The 16303-nt window shown below is 44.3% G+C and overlaps 1 protein-coding gene across 3 annotated transcripts in view; it reads right to left on the bottom strand.

Annotated features, from left to right (window-relative positions):
- Nucleotides 1–15465, bottom strand: part of AFG1L (AFG1 like ATPase) — a 129712-nt gene extending 114247 nt beyond the window's left edge. For 2 of the 3 annotated variants that reach the window (XM_075923093.2, XM_075923094.2), the window contains exons 1-2: nucleotides 15299–15459; nucleotides 1201–1424 (exon numbers count right to left, since the gene is read on the bottom strand). In XM_075923093.2, coding sequence (XP_075779208.2) covers nucleotides 1201–1424; nucleotides 15299–15383 — 309 coding nt within the window. In that variant the 5' untranslated portion in view covers nucleotides 15384–15459. Of the gene's footprint in view, nucleotides 1–1200; nucleotides 1425–15298 lie in introns of all 3 variants that reach the window. The other variant, XM_075923095.2, reaches the window with a different exon arrangement.
- Nucleotides 15466–16303: the final 838 nt, after the last annotated feature.

Genomic DNA, 16303 nt, shown 5'->3' with positions numbered 1-16303 from the left:
CTCTAATTCTCTTATCTTTTGGAATGAAGATTCAATACAAGCCAAAAATAATCTTATTGCCCTTTAGGATATAGCCTTAGCTCTTGACTCCAGGGCATCCCAGTTCTTTCAGACCTTTTTCAAAACCTTCATGCCCTTCCCCCAGCTGCGTTCCTACTGGGTGCATGTATCTCTCCTCTCAGGACTTTCATCTGACAAGTGTGGAGAGCTCCCTCTCAAGTCTTTCTTTGATCCTGGATCTCTACTCTCCTCTTCCCAAGAGGCAGAAAGATCCACATGAAATATTCTGTAGAGAAGAATACATGTAATCTACAACAGCAGCTCCCTGTCTTAAAGAGCACAAGTGCTGCAACAGACACTCTGGGACATGTACACATAAGAAGTGCCTCACTGATGTAATCTTTATTCCATCAAACTCTCTCCTTTTTTGTTTACTGCCATCCTTTAATATTCCAAATCTAATATAGATTGCAAATGCCTCAGGGTAAAGACATCATTTTTGGGTTGTGAAGTACTATGCATACTTTTAGCAATGTATACAGTAATGATATAGATCCAATATTTAAAGTTTTGTTTACAAACAATATTTTACAAGTCTTAACATTAATGAGAATCTTGGCATTTAATGAAAAATATTAATTGCAAAGTTTGGTATGACAAACATTTGCCTGCAGTTTTTACAACTCAAGCACTCCAACATTCTGCCTATGCACATGTACCAGAAACATACTAGGCCTTTCTGTCAAAGTTCCGTGAAATACAAAAGTAGGCAGCATGTGTGACAAACAGTACAAATGACTTAGTTTTATAATTCTTTTTCATTTTAGTAATTTTATTATTATTATTATTATGTGGTAGGCTGACATGGGCTATCCATAAAATACATAATACATTTCTTTATTATTTTCATGACCCACTTCCCTCCTCTGGTAACACTGAAACAAGCATGCAAACTTAAGGACTTGTCCAACCTTACTTAACATGTTACATAATTTATGGACAGCCGCTTATAAATTGAAAACAAAGAAGGAAGCTCCAAACAACAAGAATCTGAATGCAGAACTGAGACCTAAATTAGTAACAAAGAAATACAGTATCTCTTTAAATATATCCATGTAAACAGAACATTTATATAAAAATATAAATTTTGAGGGTACACTTTTAAAGCTGTTTTTTCTTATTTAGCTCTATCAGCCTCACCTTTGACAGAAGACTATTTGGACTAATACTGTAATCTTTAAGGCTCTCATGTAACTTTTGCAAGCATTGTATCACTCTTCGTTGTTGTTCATCATTCCGCAGCTCTTCTGATTTGATCAGAAAGTCATAGTGTTCTAAAGGCCCATTGCAAACCAATAGGGCCCTAGAGTTAGCATCTGCTAGAGTATTAGGGGCTATGTTCGCAGCTGCCTGAATTGTATATCCTGTAAAATAAGAAATAATTAACTGTTACTAGAAAGGTTCTGAAAATTGTCCTATTGTATTCTTAAATTTACACATAAAGACAAAATGGCTATCTACTATTTTATGTAAGTAGTAACAGAGCAATAAAAATTAGCTAAACATGCACCAATATATTTTATGCAATCACTTTGTATTTCTCTAAATAAGAGTTTAAAAATGTCCTTAAATACTGGAAATTGCTTAGTACTGGGGGGAGGTGCCCTTACACATATTATATATATAAATAGATAGATATAGATATAAAGATCACAAACAAAAAAACAGTTGGGGATGCTCAAAATTTGCAATTTCCGTTCGCCAGGAAATGTTGTCAAGTAGAAATCTGGCTTTGTTCCGAACTGAAACAAAACCAGAACATTTCAAACTTTCCACAAAATATATTTTTAAATGATTCAATTAAATTGAAACACTTCCTTCTGATTAAATATGAAATTTTAAAATGTCAAACTACAGATCAAAATGGACCCAATAAGATAGAAAAGCAGAAACCAAATGTTTTGACTTTATCAAAATATTTTTTTCAAAACAAAATTCTGTTAAATAATGGGTTTCTGAGGCAAGTTTTAAAATGTGCTGAAATTATTTCCTGACGTTTCAATTGACTCCACCCCAACAAAACATTGACAGTCAGTTCTCTATATCAGGGCAATGCTGAGATCAGCACGGACAGTCCCTCTAAAATCACCATCCCTGGAAGTAAACCCAACTATTCTTAGACTGGACCTATGAGTTTGGATCCTGTGAAGTTTGTTCAGAGCGGTCTTCTCTCTATACTGTGTGGGAGTCATTACTGCCATGGGAGCCCCAGTTCCTATTGAATACCCAAGATTATAGAATAAGAAAGAGCATGAAACCTAAATTTATGGAAGGAAAAGTATTCAGGTGCTGTATGGTTCCTGAACACAGGGGTGAAGGCATCTGTAACAGAGCTCTCCCTTAGTAGACTTCCACAAACTCTCATTAAAGGTGGGGCATTTTTGTGCTTTGGACTTCATCTGCTCTGTCTTGCCAAATAGCAGCAGAAGTATAAAGTGAGATACCTGCAGGTAGTCTCTTGAGATGGGAAGGAAACAGCTTCCTCATTTATAGACATGGGAGAAAGAGAGAATATGTACATGATGAGAGAAGGTTCTGTTGGAGAAATGGCAACCATAAGAACATAAGAATGGCCACACTGGGTCAGACCAAAGGTTCATCTAGCCCAGTATCCTGTCTTCCAACAATGGCCAATGCCAGATGTCCCAGAGGGAGTGAACAGAGCAGGGAATCATCATCAAGTGATCCCTCTCCAATCATCCATTTCCAGTGTCTGACAAAGAAAGGCTAGGGACACTATTCCTACCCATTCTGGGTAATAAGTATTGATGGACCTAAACTCCATGGCTACGTCTACACTGGCCCCTTTTCCGGAAGGGGCATGTAAATTTCACGAGTCGTCATAGGGAAATCCGCGGGGGATTTAAATATCCCCCGCGGCATTTAAATAAAAATGTCCGCCGCTTTTTTCCGGCTTTTAAAAAAGCCGGAAATGAGCGTCTAGACTGGCCCCGATCCTCCGGAAAAAGCGCCCTTTTCCGGAGGCTCTTATTCCTACTTTGAATCACTTTGAAGTAGGAATAAGAGCCTCCGGAAAAGGGCGCTTTTTCCGGAGGATCGGGGCCAGTCTAGACGCTCATTTCCGGCTTTTTTAAAAGCCGGAAAAAAGCGGCGGACATTTTTATTTAAATGCCGCGGGGGATATTTAAATCCCCCGCGGATTTCCCTACGACGACTCGTGAAATTTACATGCCCCTTCCGGAAAAGGGGCCAGTGTAGACGTAGCCCATGAATTTATCTAGTTCTTTCTTGAACTCTGTCAGAGTCCTGGTCTTCACAACAACCTCTGGCAAGAAGTTCCACAGGCTGTGTGCGCGCTATCTGAAGAAAAACTTCCTTTTGTTTGTTTTATACCTGCTACTTACTAATTTCATTTGGTGACCCCTCGTTCTTATGTTATGGAAACAAGAAAATAACTTTTCCTTATTCACTTTCTCCATACCTGTCATGATTTTACAGACCTCTATCCTATCCCGCTTTGGACTCCTCTGTTCTAAGCTGAAAAGTCCCAGGCTATGTCTACACTACAGTGATCTATTGGAAAAAGGTACTCAAATTGCGCTCTGCAATTTGCCTACCTTTTTTCGATAGTTTTTTCGGAAGAGGCTTTTCCGAAATTTGGCCCGTCTACATTGGGCCAAATTTCAGAAAAGCCTCCTCTTTTGGAAGAGCCTTTCTTCCTCATGGGAGAAGGAAGACAGGGCTTCTGAAAGAGCGCGTCTGCTCTTCCGCTTTTTTTGCAGACACGTTCCCTGGATGTGGCAGAGTTTTTCCGGGATACCAAAAAAACCCATAGTGTAGACGTAGCCCCAGTCTTTGAAATCTCTCTTAATTTGGCACTTATTCCAAACCCCTAATAATTTTTGTTGCCCTTTTCTGAACCACTTATAGTTATACTAAAATAAGCATTTAAAGCTGAGATTTATGAAAGAGGAGAACTGCTGCATCTTCACCACGAGATGCACAAGATCTGGTGTGTGAGGGTACGTCTACACTGCATCCCTAGTTCGAACTAGGGATGCAAATGGAGACAACCGAAGTAGTTAATGAAGCGGGGATTTAAATATCCCGCGCTCCATTAACATGATCTCGCCGGCGCGCTAGTTCGAATCACAGCTGATTCGAACCAGGAAGTGCGCACCGGGACGCGTTAGTTCGGACTAACGCCCTTAGTCCAAACTAATGTTAATCCTCATTTTTTGAGGAGTAACATTAGTTCGGACTAAGGGCTTTAGTCCGAACTAACGCGTCCTGGCGCGCACTTCCTGGTTCGAATCAGCTGTGATTCGAACTAGCGCGCCGGCGAGATCATGTTAATGGAGCGTGGGATATTTAAATCCCCGCTTCATTAACTACTTCGGTTGTCTCCATTTGCATCCCTAGTTCGAACTAGGGATGCAGTGTAGACGTACCCTGACAGAAGAGGCCTGGCTAAGCCCCAAAACCTGAATGACATGTCTAGTGTTGGCACTCCTTCCAGTATCTAGAAGAAACAATGTAATCCCACTAGAAACAGATTCAGAGAGAGGTCAGGAGCTAAATGTGTGTTATTCCACTGCAACATCTACCCTACATCAATAAAGTGATACACAGAGACAGAAAAGATTACTCAGTCATCCTTTTTAAGATAGCATTTTCCAGGAATGATCCACATATCATTACCATTGCCTCTCTGCTATTACCTGTCATTAAACAGATAACAGAAAAGGAGATTCTTCATTATTATGAGAAACATATAGCAAATGTACACCAGAATGTTCTCTCTTTCTTATTCTTACACTTCTTATTCTATCATTTTGTAGTATATCAACAACGCTCATGGTATATATCACTTCCCTGCAATCCTTTACTTTCCATAGTGTAAAAATTGGGATCTGTCCACTGTTCTTGCTGTCACATCCTATACTCCTAGTATTATACAGGCAGTCCCCGGGTTACGTACAAGATAGGGACTGTAGGTTTGTTCTTAAGTTGAATCTGTATCTAAGTCGGAACTGGCATCCAGATTCAGCCGCTGCTGAAACTGACCGCCAGTTCTGACTTACATACAGATTCAACTTAAGAACCCCAAGCTTCCCCAAGTCAGCTGCTGCTGAAACTGATGAGCGCTGATTCCAGGAAGCCTGGGTCAGAGCAACTCTGCCTCGGGCTTCCTGTAGTCAGCGCTGGTCAGTTTCAGCAGCGGCTGACTTGGGGACGCCTGGGGCAGAGCAGCTGGGGTGCTGCTGGGTTGCTCCAGTAGCACCGCTCCTCGGCGCTACTGGACCAACCCAGCAGCACCCCAGCTGCTCTGCCCCAGGCGTCCTGATTCAGCCACTGCTGAAACTGACCAGCAGCGGCTGAATCAGGACCTGGGGCAGAGCAGCTGGGGTGCTGCCAGGTTGGTCCAGTAGTGCCCAGAGCGGGTGCTGCAGGACCAATCCGCAGCGCCCCAGCTGCTCTCCTCCAGAGTCCAAAACAAAAGCCTGGTCTGCTGGGGGGGGGGGGCACACTATCCGTGCCCCCCCCCCCCAGCAGACTAGGGACACGGGGAGCAGAGCAGCAGTGGCAGCGGGGTGCCGCGCCTCTGAGGCTTTGCTCTGGCAAAGTCTCAGAGGCGCGGGACACCCCTCCCCCGCGGCTGCGGCTTCAGTCCCGGTGCCTGTGGTCTGCTGGGGACCGTCCCCAGCAGACCACAGGCACCGGGTCTCAAGCGGCAGCAGCGGCGGTTCCCGCGCTTCTGAGGCTTTGCTCTGGCAAAGCCTCAGAAGCGTGGGAACCCGCCCGGTGCCCCTGGTCTGCTGGAGACGGTCTCCAGCAGACCAGGGGCACCGGAGCAGCTTATGAACAGGGCTTTCTTGCCCCGGAGCTCGCAGGTAGCAATCCGCTACCTCGACCTCCGGGGCGAGAAAGCCCCGTTCGTAAGTGCGGATCCGACGTAAGTCGGATCCGCGTAAGTCGGGGACTGCCTGTATACCATGTTTCTCTGTTTTCCCTCCATATTCAAAAGTATCCTTCTTAAACGGTGAGAATCACATGTAATACTTCTGATATGGTCACAACAGAGTGCAAAACCATATCATAGTTTCCTAATTTTACATTAAATCTGTGTATTTGGCTTTTTTCACAAGAGTGCTAGATTCCAAGCTTGTTTGTTTTATTATACACTGTCACCCTTTCTTCTTAAATTCACTAATTTCTAGAGAACTGCCTTCAGTTTGTTTCTGTGTTTTTATTTCTTTTCGTAAAACATATGTATTCAAATGTAATCTCATTTTATTGCATGCAGCCAATTTTCTTGTCCTGCTGGCTGCCTACTACCCAAATATTACTGATCAACATGCCAGAAGATATTGATAATGAAATAAAGTGAAAGACACCACTTACTAAAAGAACATAAAAAACTAAACCTGAAGCAAACAAGAATACATTAACCTAGGGCTTGAAAAATCCATTTGCAAGTAGACAAAGGAGGCAAAGGAAGAACCTACAACCAACTTCTGAAGTGTCTAATCTTTCTTTTTTAGAATATTGTTTACTGTTGCAAAGATCATCATTTGACTGTAAATCAAACATGAAACAATACAGTGATATCTTCCTACATTTATGACTGGCAATTCCAGTCTCTCAAGTTTTGCCAATTCCAGCCTCCCGTTTTTGCCAACCTATAGCAGCAGGGTGTGAAAATTAAATAAAACATTGTCAATTTTTCCTGCTGTTATTCAGAACCTTGTGGCAGCACTGAAACTGACAATATCCGATCAAGTTTCACTGATGTGGCTTGTGAAAGCAGTAGTCCACATCTGAGGCAGACTTTGGGAGGTAGTCACATCTAAAGAGGAAACAACCCAAAATGTACGCAGAGAGTAGAGAACCAACAACCACCTCTTGGCTGCAGTGAGAGGAAGGAGAGGTAAAGAAGTAGAGTCTACATGGGAACAATGAATTAACTAAAGGTATAAATTTAAAGTGGATTTGTCAAACTGCATTAAATCCATGTGGACATTAATTCAGAATTAAAGTTGTCATAATCTGGTTTATTTTAATTCAGTTTTAACTAATATTCTTTAAAAATCACACTTTTACTTGTTTTGAATTAATTTTTCCTGTGGGCTTATCTACACAATGGGATAATTACATTCTAAGGGGGAGACATGATTTCTTAATTGGTCTATGTAGAACCTGCTGGTACACACTAAAGTTCCCATGAAGCACTGTTTCAAACAGCACTATGTCAAAGTGCAACTGCAGAGGAGTCTACACAGACCAATTAATGCATAACAATCACACCTGCATAGAATTCATCACCCCAGTTGTATTGACAAGCCCAAACACCACTCATCACTGTGATCGGCAAGTGGGAGGTGATAGCTGAAGTATGCAGAATGTTACTTTTTCTTTCCAGCAATCAGATAGAATTATGAGCCATTTCAAATTGAGAAGATTCTTACTAGCTAGAAGCTGACAGAAAAGATACAATTTCCATAAGGACTCAGGAACAACAACTTTGTAGGAATATCAGCACTCTCCTATATTCTGAGATATGGAGAGGTAAAGTGGAGAAAAGTATCTTTTACACTACTCAAGGGCAAAAGCCTAGTAAATCTGCTTCCCCTTTTCATCTTTTGTATTGCTCTCCAACTAGCAACTATGGTTCTCTGGCTAGAAGACATTTATTAAATGTGTCAAGCCCTGAAATTTGGTAGCTAAATTAAATCAGTATTTTACATAAGAAAAAACAGTTCTTTAATTTAAAATGTTTACTGACTACTGAGAGAGAAAAATGGTGTCAGGAAAAGCACTTTTCATGTGTCCATCTGGCCAAATTAATATTTGAGCTAGATTCCTTTTTAGACATTAATATGTATTAAACAGCCATTAAAATGGCATGCTTATCATTATATGCCCATATTATAGCTTTAATATAGCATTAACTATAAGAAAAATAGTGATAAGAAACAGTTAGTTAAAGAAATAGGAATCACAACAAAACATGCAAACGGGTTTAGTATCTTTCTGTATGAAAGGATTCAATCATTGGGTTTAGGCCCAAATGTTCATCTTATAAGTGTGTCAGTGCCAAACAGCATACTTGGAAAAGGATATTAGCGAATTTTTCCAAAATGAATACTATAATTGGGAATAGATATATCAAGGTATAAATACATATTTAGCCTTTAATCTTCAGGTTCAAATCTACTCCAAAAAATCACTTTCATTCATACGGGTCAAGGCCAGAAAGTACCAGTATAAACTAGTCTGACCTCCTATAAATCACAGGACATTAAATTTCCCACTTACAGGTAGTCCCCAAGTTACGCGGATCCGACTTATGTCGGATCCGCAGTTACGAATGGGGATTTTCTCGCCCCGGAGGACTCGAGCGGCGGGATGCCTGGTCCCGCCGCCCACCTCCTCCGGGGCGAGAAAAGCTGCTCCCCGTCTCCCTGGTCTGCTGCGGGAGCCAGCAGACCAGGGAGATGTGGAGCAAAGCCCGGGGCCTGTGGTAGAGCAGGTGGGGCGCTGCCAGTTGGTCCCGCAGCACCGCTCCTTGGCGCTACTGGACCAACCCGGCAGCACCCCAGCTGCTCAGCCCCAGGAGTCCTGATTCAGCCGCTGCTAATCAGTTTCAGCAGTGGCTGAATCAGGACGCCTGGGGCAGAGCAGCTGGGGTGCTGCTGGGTTGGTCCAGTAGCGCCAAGGAGCGGTGCTGCGGGACCAACGGGCAGTGAACCACCTGCTCTACCACAGGCCCCCGGCTTTGCTCCACGTCTCCCTGGTCTGCTGGGGGGCACTAGCTGCATCCCCCCCCCCCAGCAGACCAGGAAGACGTGGAGCAAAGCTGCGGAGGACCCGGGTGGACCCGCGGCTTCCAGATCAGCTGAAAACGCTGCGGGTCCGGCCCAGGTCCTCCGCCGCTCTGCTCAGCATCTCCCAAGGAGACCAGGGAGACGCTGAACAAAGCGGCGGAGCACCCGGGGCCAGACCCGCGCCGCTTCCAGATCAGCTGGAAGCGGCGCGGGTCCGGCCCCGGGTGCTCCGCCGCTTTGTTCAGCGTCTCCTTGGGAGACGCTGAGCAGAGCGGTGGAGGACCCGGGCCGGACCCGCAGCGCTTTCAGCTGATCTGGAAGCCGCGGGTCCGCCCGGGTCCTCCGTGGCTTTGCTCAGCGTCTCCCTGGTCTGCAGCACCCGGAGCAGCTTTTCTCGCCCCGGAGAAGGCGGGCGGAGGGACCAGGCGTCCCGCTGCTCTAGTTCTCCGGGGCGAGAAATCCCCGTTCGTAACATAAGTCAGATCCGCGTAACTCGGGGACTGCCTGTACTCCCAGGCCAGATCTCCCTACCCATCACCAGCTCAACTCATCCCTCTTCACTCCCCAACCCCTGCACAAAAGAGATGCAGAAAGTAGCAGGGACCTGTGGAGTGGGGAGATGGAAGAGAGGAGGAAGACCAGACACAGCAGGCAGCAGTGGGAGCTTTGAGAATGGGGCAAAGATATAAGATATAAAGGGACAAGTGAAAGGAACCAAGAACAGAGTTGGAATTCCAACTGAAAATTGCCAGGAGAGGTCTGAAGGATCCACTACCAAAGCAGTAATTACAGAGGCAGAAGGAGAACCAAGAAAGGACAGTCACAGAAGTCAAAAGAGGACAAGAATCCAAGAAGAGTGTGACTTTGTACGCATGAGTGACAAGTCAAAGAATTATGATGAAGTGCTAGGTTTTGAGTTTTTGCTAGAAAGAGGGCATTAGAGACTTTGGCAAGAGCAGTTTAAGTTGAGTGAAAGAAACAGAATCAGGATTGGAGAAAGCCTCAAATAAAATTGGAAAAGAGCAACTCCAGAAAATGGTTGTAACAGTGCATTCAGTGAACTCAGAGAAGAAAGAGGAAAGGGAAAAGGGATAGTAGTCAAACAGGCAAGGAAAGTCAATGGTGTGGATTGTATTTGTCTTTAAAATGGCAAACATTAAAGCTTGCTTGTATTGTGACAAGGAAGAGACAGAGGCAAAAGAGAGGTTAATGAGGAGGAGCGTAAGGAAAGAAAGATAGGATGGGAAGCCTACAGCATTCTTAGGGGTTAGAATACATGGGGCCTTGCTTATAATGCTTTCCACTCATGCTAAAACCGGTAGGTATAACATAGCAGAACCCAACATTCTCTTCCTCTGTATCATTCTGAAAAAAGATGTGGATGTGATCTCCTATGCTGCTATGGGACAATGGAACAAATAAAAAAAAAAAAAAGTTGGCCCATCACATATGTGGACAAAAATTGCTCATAATGATGCAAAGGGACAGTTTACATCAGACTTCCTTTCTACAAGGTTAACTGCTGTATGGTCTTCCATTATGCCAGTCTTCACTCACGCAATGTAGACAGAAATTGCTGGTTTAATAACTCAGCGGCTATGTCTACACCTCCCAGTCTTGTGCAAGAACATGTGCAAATGAGGCATGGCGACATATAGAATCATAGAATACTAGGACTGGAAGGGACCTCGAGAGGTCATCGAGTCCAGTCCTGTGCCCTCATGGCAGGACCAAATACTGTCTAGATCATCCCTGATAGACATTTATCTAACCTACTCTTAAATATCTCCACAGATGGAGATTCCACAACCTCCCTGGGCAATTTATTCCAGTGTTTGATTACCCTGACAGTTAGGAACTTTTTCCTAATGTCTAACCTTCTTGTTCTATCCTGAGAGGCCAAGATGAACAAGTTTTCTCCCTCCTCCTTACGACACTCTTTTAGATATCTGAAAACTGCTATCATGTCCCCCCTCAATCTTCTCTTTTCTAAACTAAACAAACCAAATTCATTCAGTCTTCCCTCATAGGTCGTTTTCTAGACCTTTAATCATTCTCGTTGCTCTTCTCTGGACCCTCTCCAATTTCTCCACATCTTTCTTGAAATGCAGTGCCCAGAACTAGACACAATACTGAGGCCTAACCAGCGCAGAGTACAGCAGAAGAATGACTTCTCATGTCTTGCTCACAACACACTTGTTAATCCATCCCAGAATCACGTTTGCTTTCTTTGCAACAGCATCACACTGCTGACTCATATTCAGCTTGTGATCCACTATGACCCCTAGATCTCTTTCTGCCGTACTCCTTCCCAGACAGTCGCTTCCCATTCTGGATGTATGAAACTGATTGTTCCTTCATAAGTGGAGCACTTTTGCATTTGTCTTTAGTAAACTTCATCCTATTTACCTAAGACCATTTCTCCAATTTGTCCAGGTCATTTTGAATTATGACCCCATCCTCCAGATTAGTTGCAACCCCTCCCAGCTTATTGTCATCTGCAAACTTAATAAGCGTACTTTCTATACCAATATCTAATTTGTTGATGAAGATATTGAACAGAGCTGGTCCCAAAACAGACCTCTGCGGAACCCCACTTGTTATGCCTTTCCAGCAGGATTGTGAACCATTAATAACTACTCTCTGAGTACGATTATCCAGCCAGTTATGCACCCACCTTATAGTAGCCCCATCAAAGTTGTATTTACCTAGTTTATTGATAAGAATATCATGTGAGACAGTATCAAACGCCTTACTAAAGTCTAAGTATACCTCATCCACCGCTTCTCCCTTATTCACAAGACTCGTTATCCTATTAAAGAAAGTTATCAGATTGGTTTGACATGATTTGTTCTTTACAAATCCATGCTGGCTGTTCCCTATCACCTTGCCACTTTCCAAGTGTTTACAGATGATTTCCTTAATTACTTGCTCCATTATCTTCTCTGGCACAGAAGTTAAACTTACTGGTCTATAGTTTCCTGGGTTGTTCTTATTTCCCTTTTTATATTTGCCCTTTTCCAGTCCTCTGGAATCTCTCCTGTCTCCCATGATTTTCCAAAGATGATAGCTAGAGGCTCAGAAACCTCCTCTATCAGCTCCTTGAGTATTCTAGGATGCATTTCATCAGGCCCTGGTGACTTGCAGTCATCTAACTTTTCAAGGTGATTTTTAACTTGTTCTTTTTTTATTTTACCTTCTAAAACTACCCCCTTCCCACTAGTATTCACTATATTAGGCATTCCTACAGACTTCTCAGTGAAGGCGGAAATAAAGAAGTCATTGAGCATCTCTGCTATTTCCAAGTTTCCTGTTACTGTTTCTCCCTCCTCACTGACCATTGGGCCTACCCTCTCCTTGGTCTTCCTCTTGCTTCTAATGTCTTTATAAAAAGTCTTCTTGTTTCCCTTTATTCCCGTAGCTAGTTTGAGCTCATTTTGTGCCCTGCCTTTCTAATCTTGCCCCTGCATTCCTGTGCTGTTTGCCTATATTCATCCTTTGTAATTTGTCCTATCTTCCATTTTTTATATGACTCCCTCTTTATTTTTAGATCATGCAAGAGCTCGTGGTTAAGCCAATGTGGTCTTTTGCCATATTTTCTATCTTTCCGACACATCGGAATAGCTTGCTTTTGGGCCCTTAACAATGTCACTTTGAAAAACTGCCAACTCTCCTCAGTTGTTTTTCCCCTCAGTCTCGATTCCCATGGGACCTAACCTATCAGCTCTCTGAGCTTACCAAAATCCACCTTCCCGAAATCCATTGTCTCTATTTTGCTGTTCTCCCTTCTACCCTTCCTTAGAATTGTGAACTCTGATTTCATGATCACTTTCACCCAAGCTGCCTTCCACTTTCAAATTCTCAACCAGTTCCTCACTGTTTGTTAGGATCAAATCTAGAACAGCTTCCCCCCAGTAGCTTTTTCAACCTTCTGAAATAAAAAGTTGTCTCCAATGCAGTCCAAGAACTTATTGGATAGTCTGTGCCCCGCAGTGTTATTTTCCCAACATATATCTGGATAGCTGAAGTCCCCCATCACCATCAAATCTTGGGCTTTGGATGATTTTGTTAGTAGTTTAAAAAAATCCTCATCCTCTTCTACCACCTGGGTAGGTGGCTCATATGCAAAATGGCAGCTCATATGCAAATGAGCCGCCCTTTTGCGCAAGCGGCTTATTTTCAGGGAGAAGGGCTCTTTGCACAAGAGGGGATTTTTGCGCAAGGAGCAGTGTAGACTGCTCCTTCTTGTGCAAAAGCTCCTTGCGCAAAAATGGCAGCTCACTAAGTATGCAAATGAAACGCGGCAATATTCATTGCTGCGCTTCATTTGCCTATATTCTTGCACAAGACTGGGCCGTGTAGTCATAGCCCAGCAGTACAAAAGGGTCTACTGTCCCGCAGTGCAGTGATTATTATCTAGATGGTCTGCCAGCTCTATTTTCTTTGTGGCAATGCACAGGACTCATATTTGCAGGAAGCAACATACTGATCAAGCTATATTGCACACACTGAATATTTGCATATTATTTCACAGCAATCAAATTTTTCATCTATAATGACAAGACTTCTCTCCAGGAAGATATTCGCAAATCATGATCAAATCATTACTTAACTTTTCTCTTGGTTAAGCTAAACAGGATTGAACTTCTTACAACTCTCATTGTAAAGCATGTTTTCCAGACTTTTAATCATTCTCATAGCTCTTTTCTAAACCCTTTCCAATTTTTCACCAGCACTGTGTATAATATTCCAGGAATTCTCTCACTAATGCTGTTTATAAAGGTATTACTAACCTCCTTCTACTCAATCTTCCCTGCTTCCAATGATCATGTCAGTCCCCTTAACCAAAGCATAATACTGTGGGAAGTCAAGACTGATTGTTTTGCCCACCACGATGCCTAAGTCCTTTCCAGAATCAATGCTTTCTGCAGTATAATCCCCTATCCCATAAATGTGCTCTATCTTCTTTGTTTCTACTACATGATGTTACATCTGACTGTATTAATAGACGTGCTATTCATATAAGACCAGTTTACCAAGCAATCCAGATTATTCATCAAACTGGTCTGTCCTTATTCTTATTTATTACTCCGCTATTTAGTTACCAGTTTTTGTTCTCCAAATCTGACAAAAGGCGGTGAAGAGTAAAGTTCCTCATCTCTTGCAGCAACCCCAACTGATGATCAATCTGCAGCTTGCTGGTCAATAGTCTAAATTTGACAACCTACCTATCATTTGTTAGACCTCAATTTGTAGCTGGCAGACTATGAGTGATCACCTGCTAAGGAGTTACAGAGCTTGAGGTTGTACTGGGGGGGAGGTACAAATATATTAGGAGGTAGAGAACGCAGCTTCACTTATTGCACCATAACTAGATCCAGACCTGCAAAACAGAGCAGGGGTATCAAGAAAAGGGAGGCCTATAGCAGAGACATTTCTAGGGAGGGGTTCTAAAGACCGCATGTCAAGGAGTAGAAAGGCAACTCAGCGGTGAACTAAGGATGTTTGCCAGCAGAGGGAGCAGTCAGGTTGACAGACTGTGTATGGTCAACTCTGACAGCCCTTGATTGTGTCAGTGGAAGGTGACCACAGGAGCACTCAAGTTGATTGAGAGGAGATCAGAGTTTTACCTTTACAAATTACAAGGGTAACTCAATGATGAGCTGCCCTGATAACCAATTGAAGCATTTGTGTTTGGACAGAGATGTATTTCAATCAATTGAGGAGGAGCAAGTGCTATTTGTGTTAGTAAATTTCTCCAGTACAGACAAGGACTCCGAATGTATAAGTTTAGAACCCTCATCTCCTTTTGTGTTTGGCACATGCCAGGAAACGTCCCCTGGAAAGGAGGTGAGGGCAGGTGCAGGTAACTATGATGAGACACTGAGCGAGAAACAGTTTGTTCCTTGTGAGCTCGCTACAGCTGCCCAACCACCAAGTGCCAGTTCAGTTGCACAGAGGCGCATTCTTTCCACTGCCGGGGAAGGAGACACTGTCCTTTGCTCCGGGCTCGCGCTCTCCTCTTTGCCCCAAGGACTGAACTGAACCTCCCGGCGACTCAGCTGCTGGCTGGCTGCTTCCATCCCAGCAACGTAACTGCTGCTCTGACAAGGGAGAAGCTCCGGACCCCGCTTCTGTCTCAGCAGACGGGGGTGGGCAGAGGGCAGCGCCGCTCGCCTTACTCCCAGCCGCAGGCACAAGTCCTCCCCCCCCCCCCCCCGCGCATCAGACCCCTAGAGCCAGGGGAGCGAGCACACACCGCCTCGCATCCCCCTCCATCTCCGGCGGGGCAGGGCCACGCAGGCTCCCCGCGGAGAGCTGCCCAACGTGGGGCGCCGCCGGCCCAGCAGCCTCCCCAGCGGATTCGGGCAAAGGCAGGAGCTGCCCGGGATTCCCCAGCGGCCTGCACTCAGCCCGGACTCCCCGCCTCCTCTGCGGCCGGCACTGACCTCTCCACGGGGCCGCGGCCCGGGCCGGCAGCAGGCGGGCGGCGTGCCGGGCCGCGGTAACCAAGGGCGACACGGGCGCCGCCATCTTTCGTCCCCTTCCCCGGCCAGGCTGCTGCCGCCGTGCGTGGCCCCGCCCACTCTCCCTTCGTTCCGGGCCCAGCCTTCTCCTACAAGGCCTACAAGCCCCAGCATGCAAAGCGCCACCTCCGCCTGCCACACGGCGAGGAGCGATGCATGCTGGAAAATGGAGTTTGTTTGGGGCGGCAGCGTGCTGGTTTTTTTGCAGCCCTAGCTGTGTGATCCCTTTGGTGAATGCTGTCTGTGTAAATGATATTGTCAATGCATCGTTTAATACTGTCTGTAAACGATGTCCGCTCCAGCCAGAATACGTTGTGAACCAATAAATATTAATTGTTTCTGAAAACAGACTTTTTATTTCATAACGATGCAAATAGAAAAACATTTATAATGTAATACAACTTGACAAATTTAAATAAAAAACCTTATGAAGGGAAAGAGCGGTCACTTCCATTGCAGGTCAGTGTATGAGCCACTGTGCATGTCTTTAATGTCCTCTGGGGAAGAGTGGTGGAGTAGAACAATAGTCCCTGAGGCCCCAAGGAATGTTGAGAGGAACTGTAGGGACCTGGAGGTCCCAATATAAAGCTCTCTGTGGGTGCGCCTACACTGCACCCATAGCTCGAAATAAGCTACACAATCTGAGCTAAGCATAGCTAAAATAGCTTATTTTGAAATATGGCATTGTCTACACAGCACTTATTTCAAAATAAATCACTATTTTGAAACATCCCTTACTGCTCATGGAATGAAGTTTATGAGACATCAGAGACACCGTTATATTTTGAAATAATGGGTATGCTCAAAAGATACAGAATAGCTATTTCGGAATAGCTATTAATAGATACCTCCGGTATCCCAAAATAGCACTGCCCTGTAGATGTAGCCTATGGGGGCTGCAGAGGGAGGTGAACAGGGGATTGCTGA

Source organism: Pelodiscus sinensis, chromosome 3 (assembly GCF_052426305.1).
Source record: "Pelodiscus sinensis isolate ZL-2025 chromosome 3, ASM5242630v1, whole genome shotgun sequence".
Classification (NCBI taxonomy): Eukaryota; Metazoa; Chordata; order Testudines; family Trionychidae; genus Pelodiscus; species Pelodiscus sinensis.
Note: the sequence above shows the minus strand (reverse complement) of the source record. Positions and strands in the feature narration are given on the sequence as shown.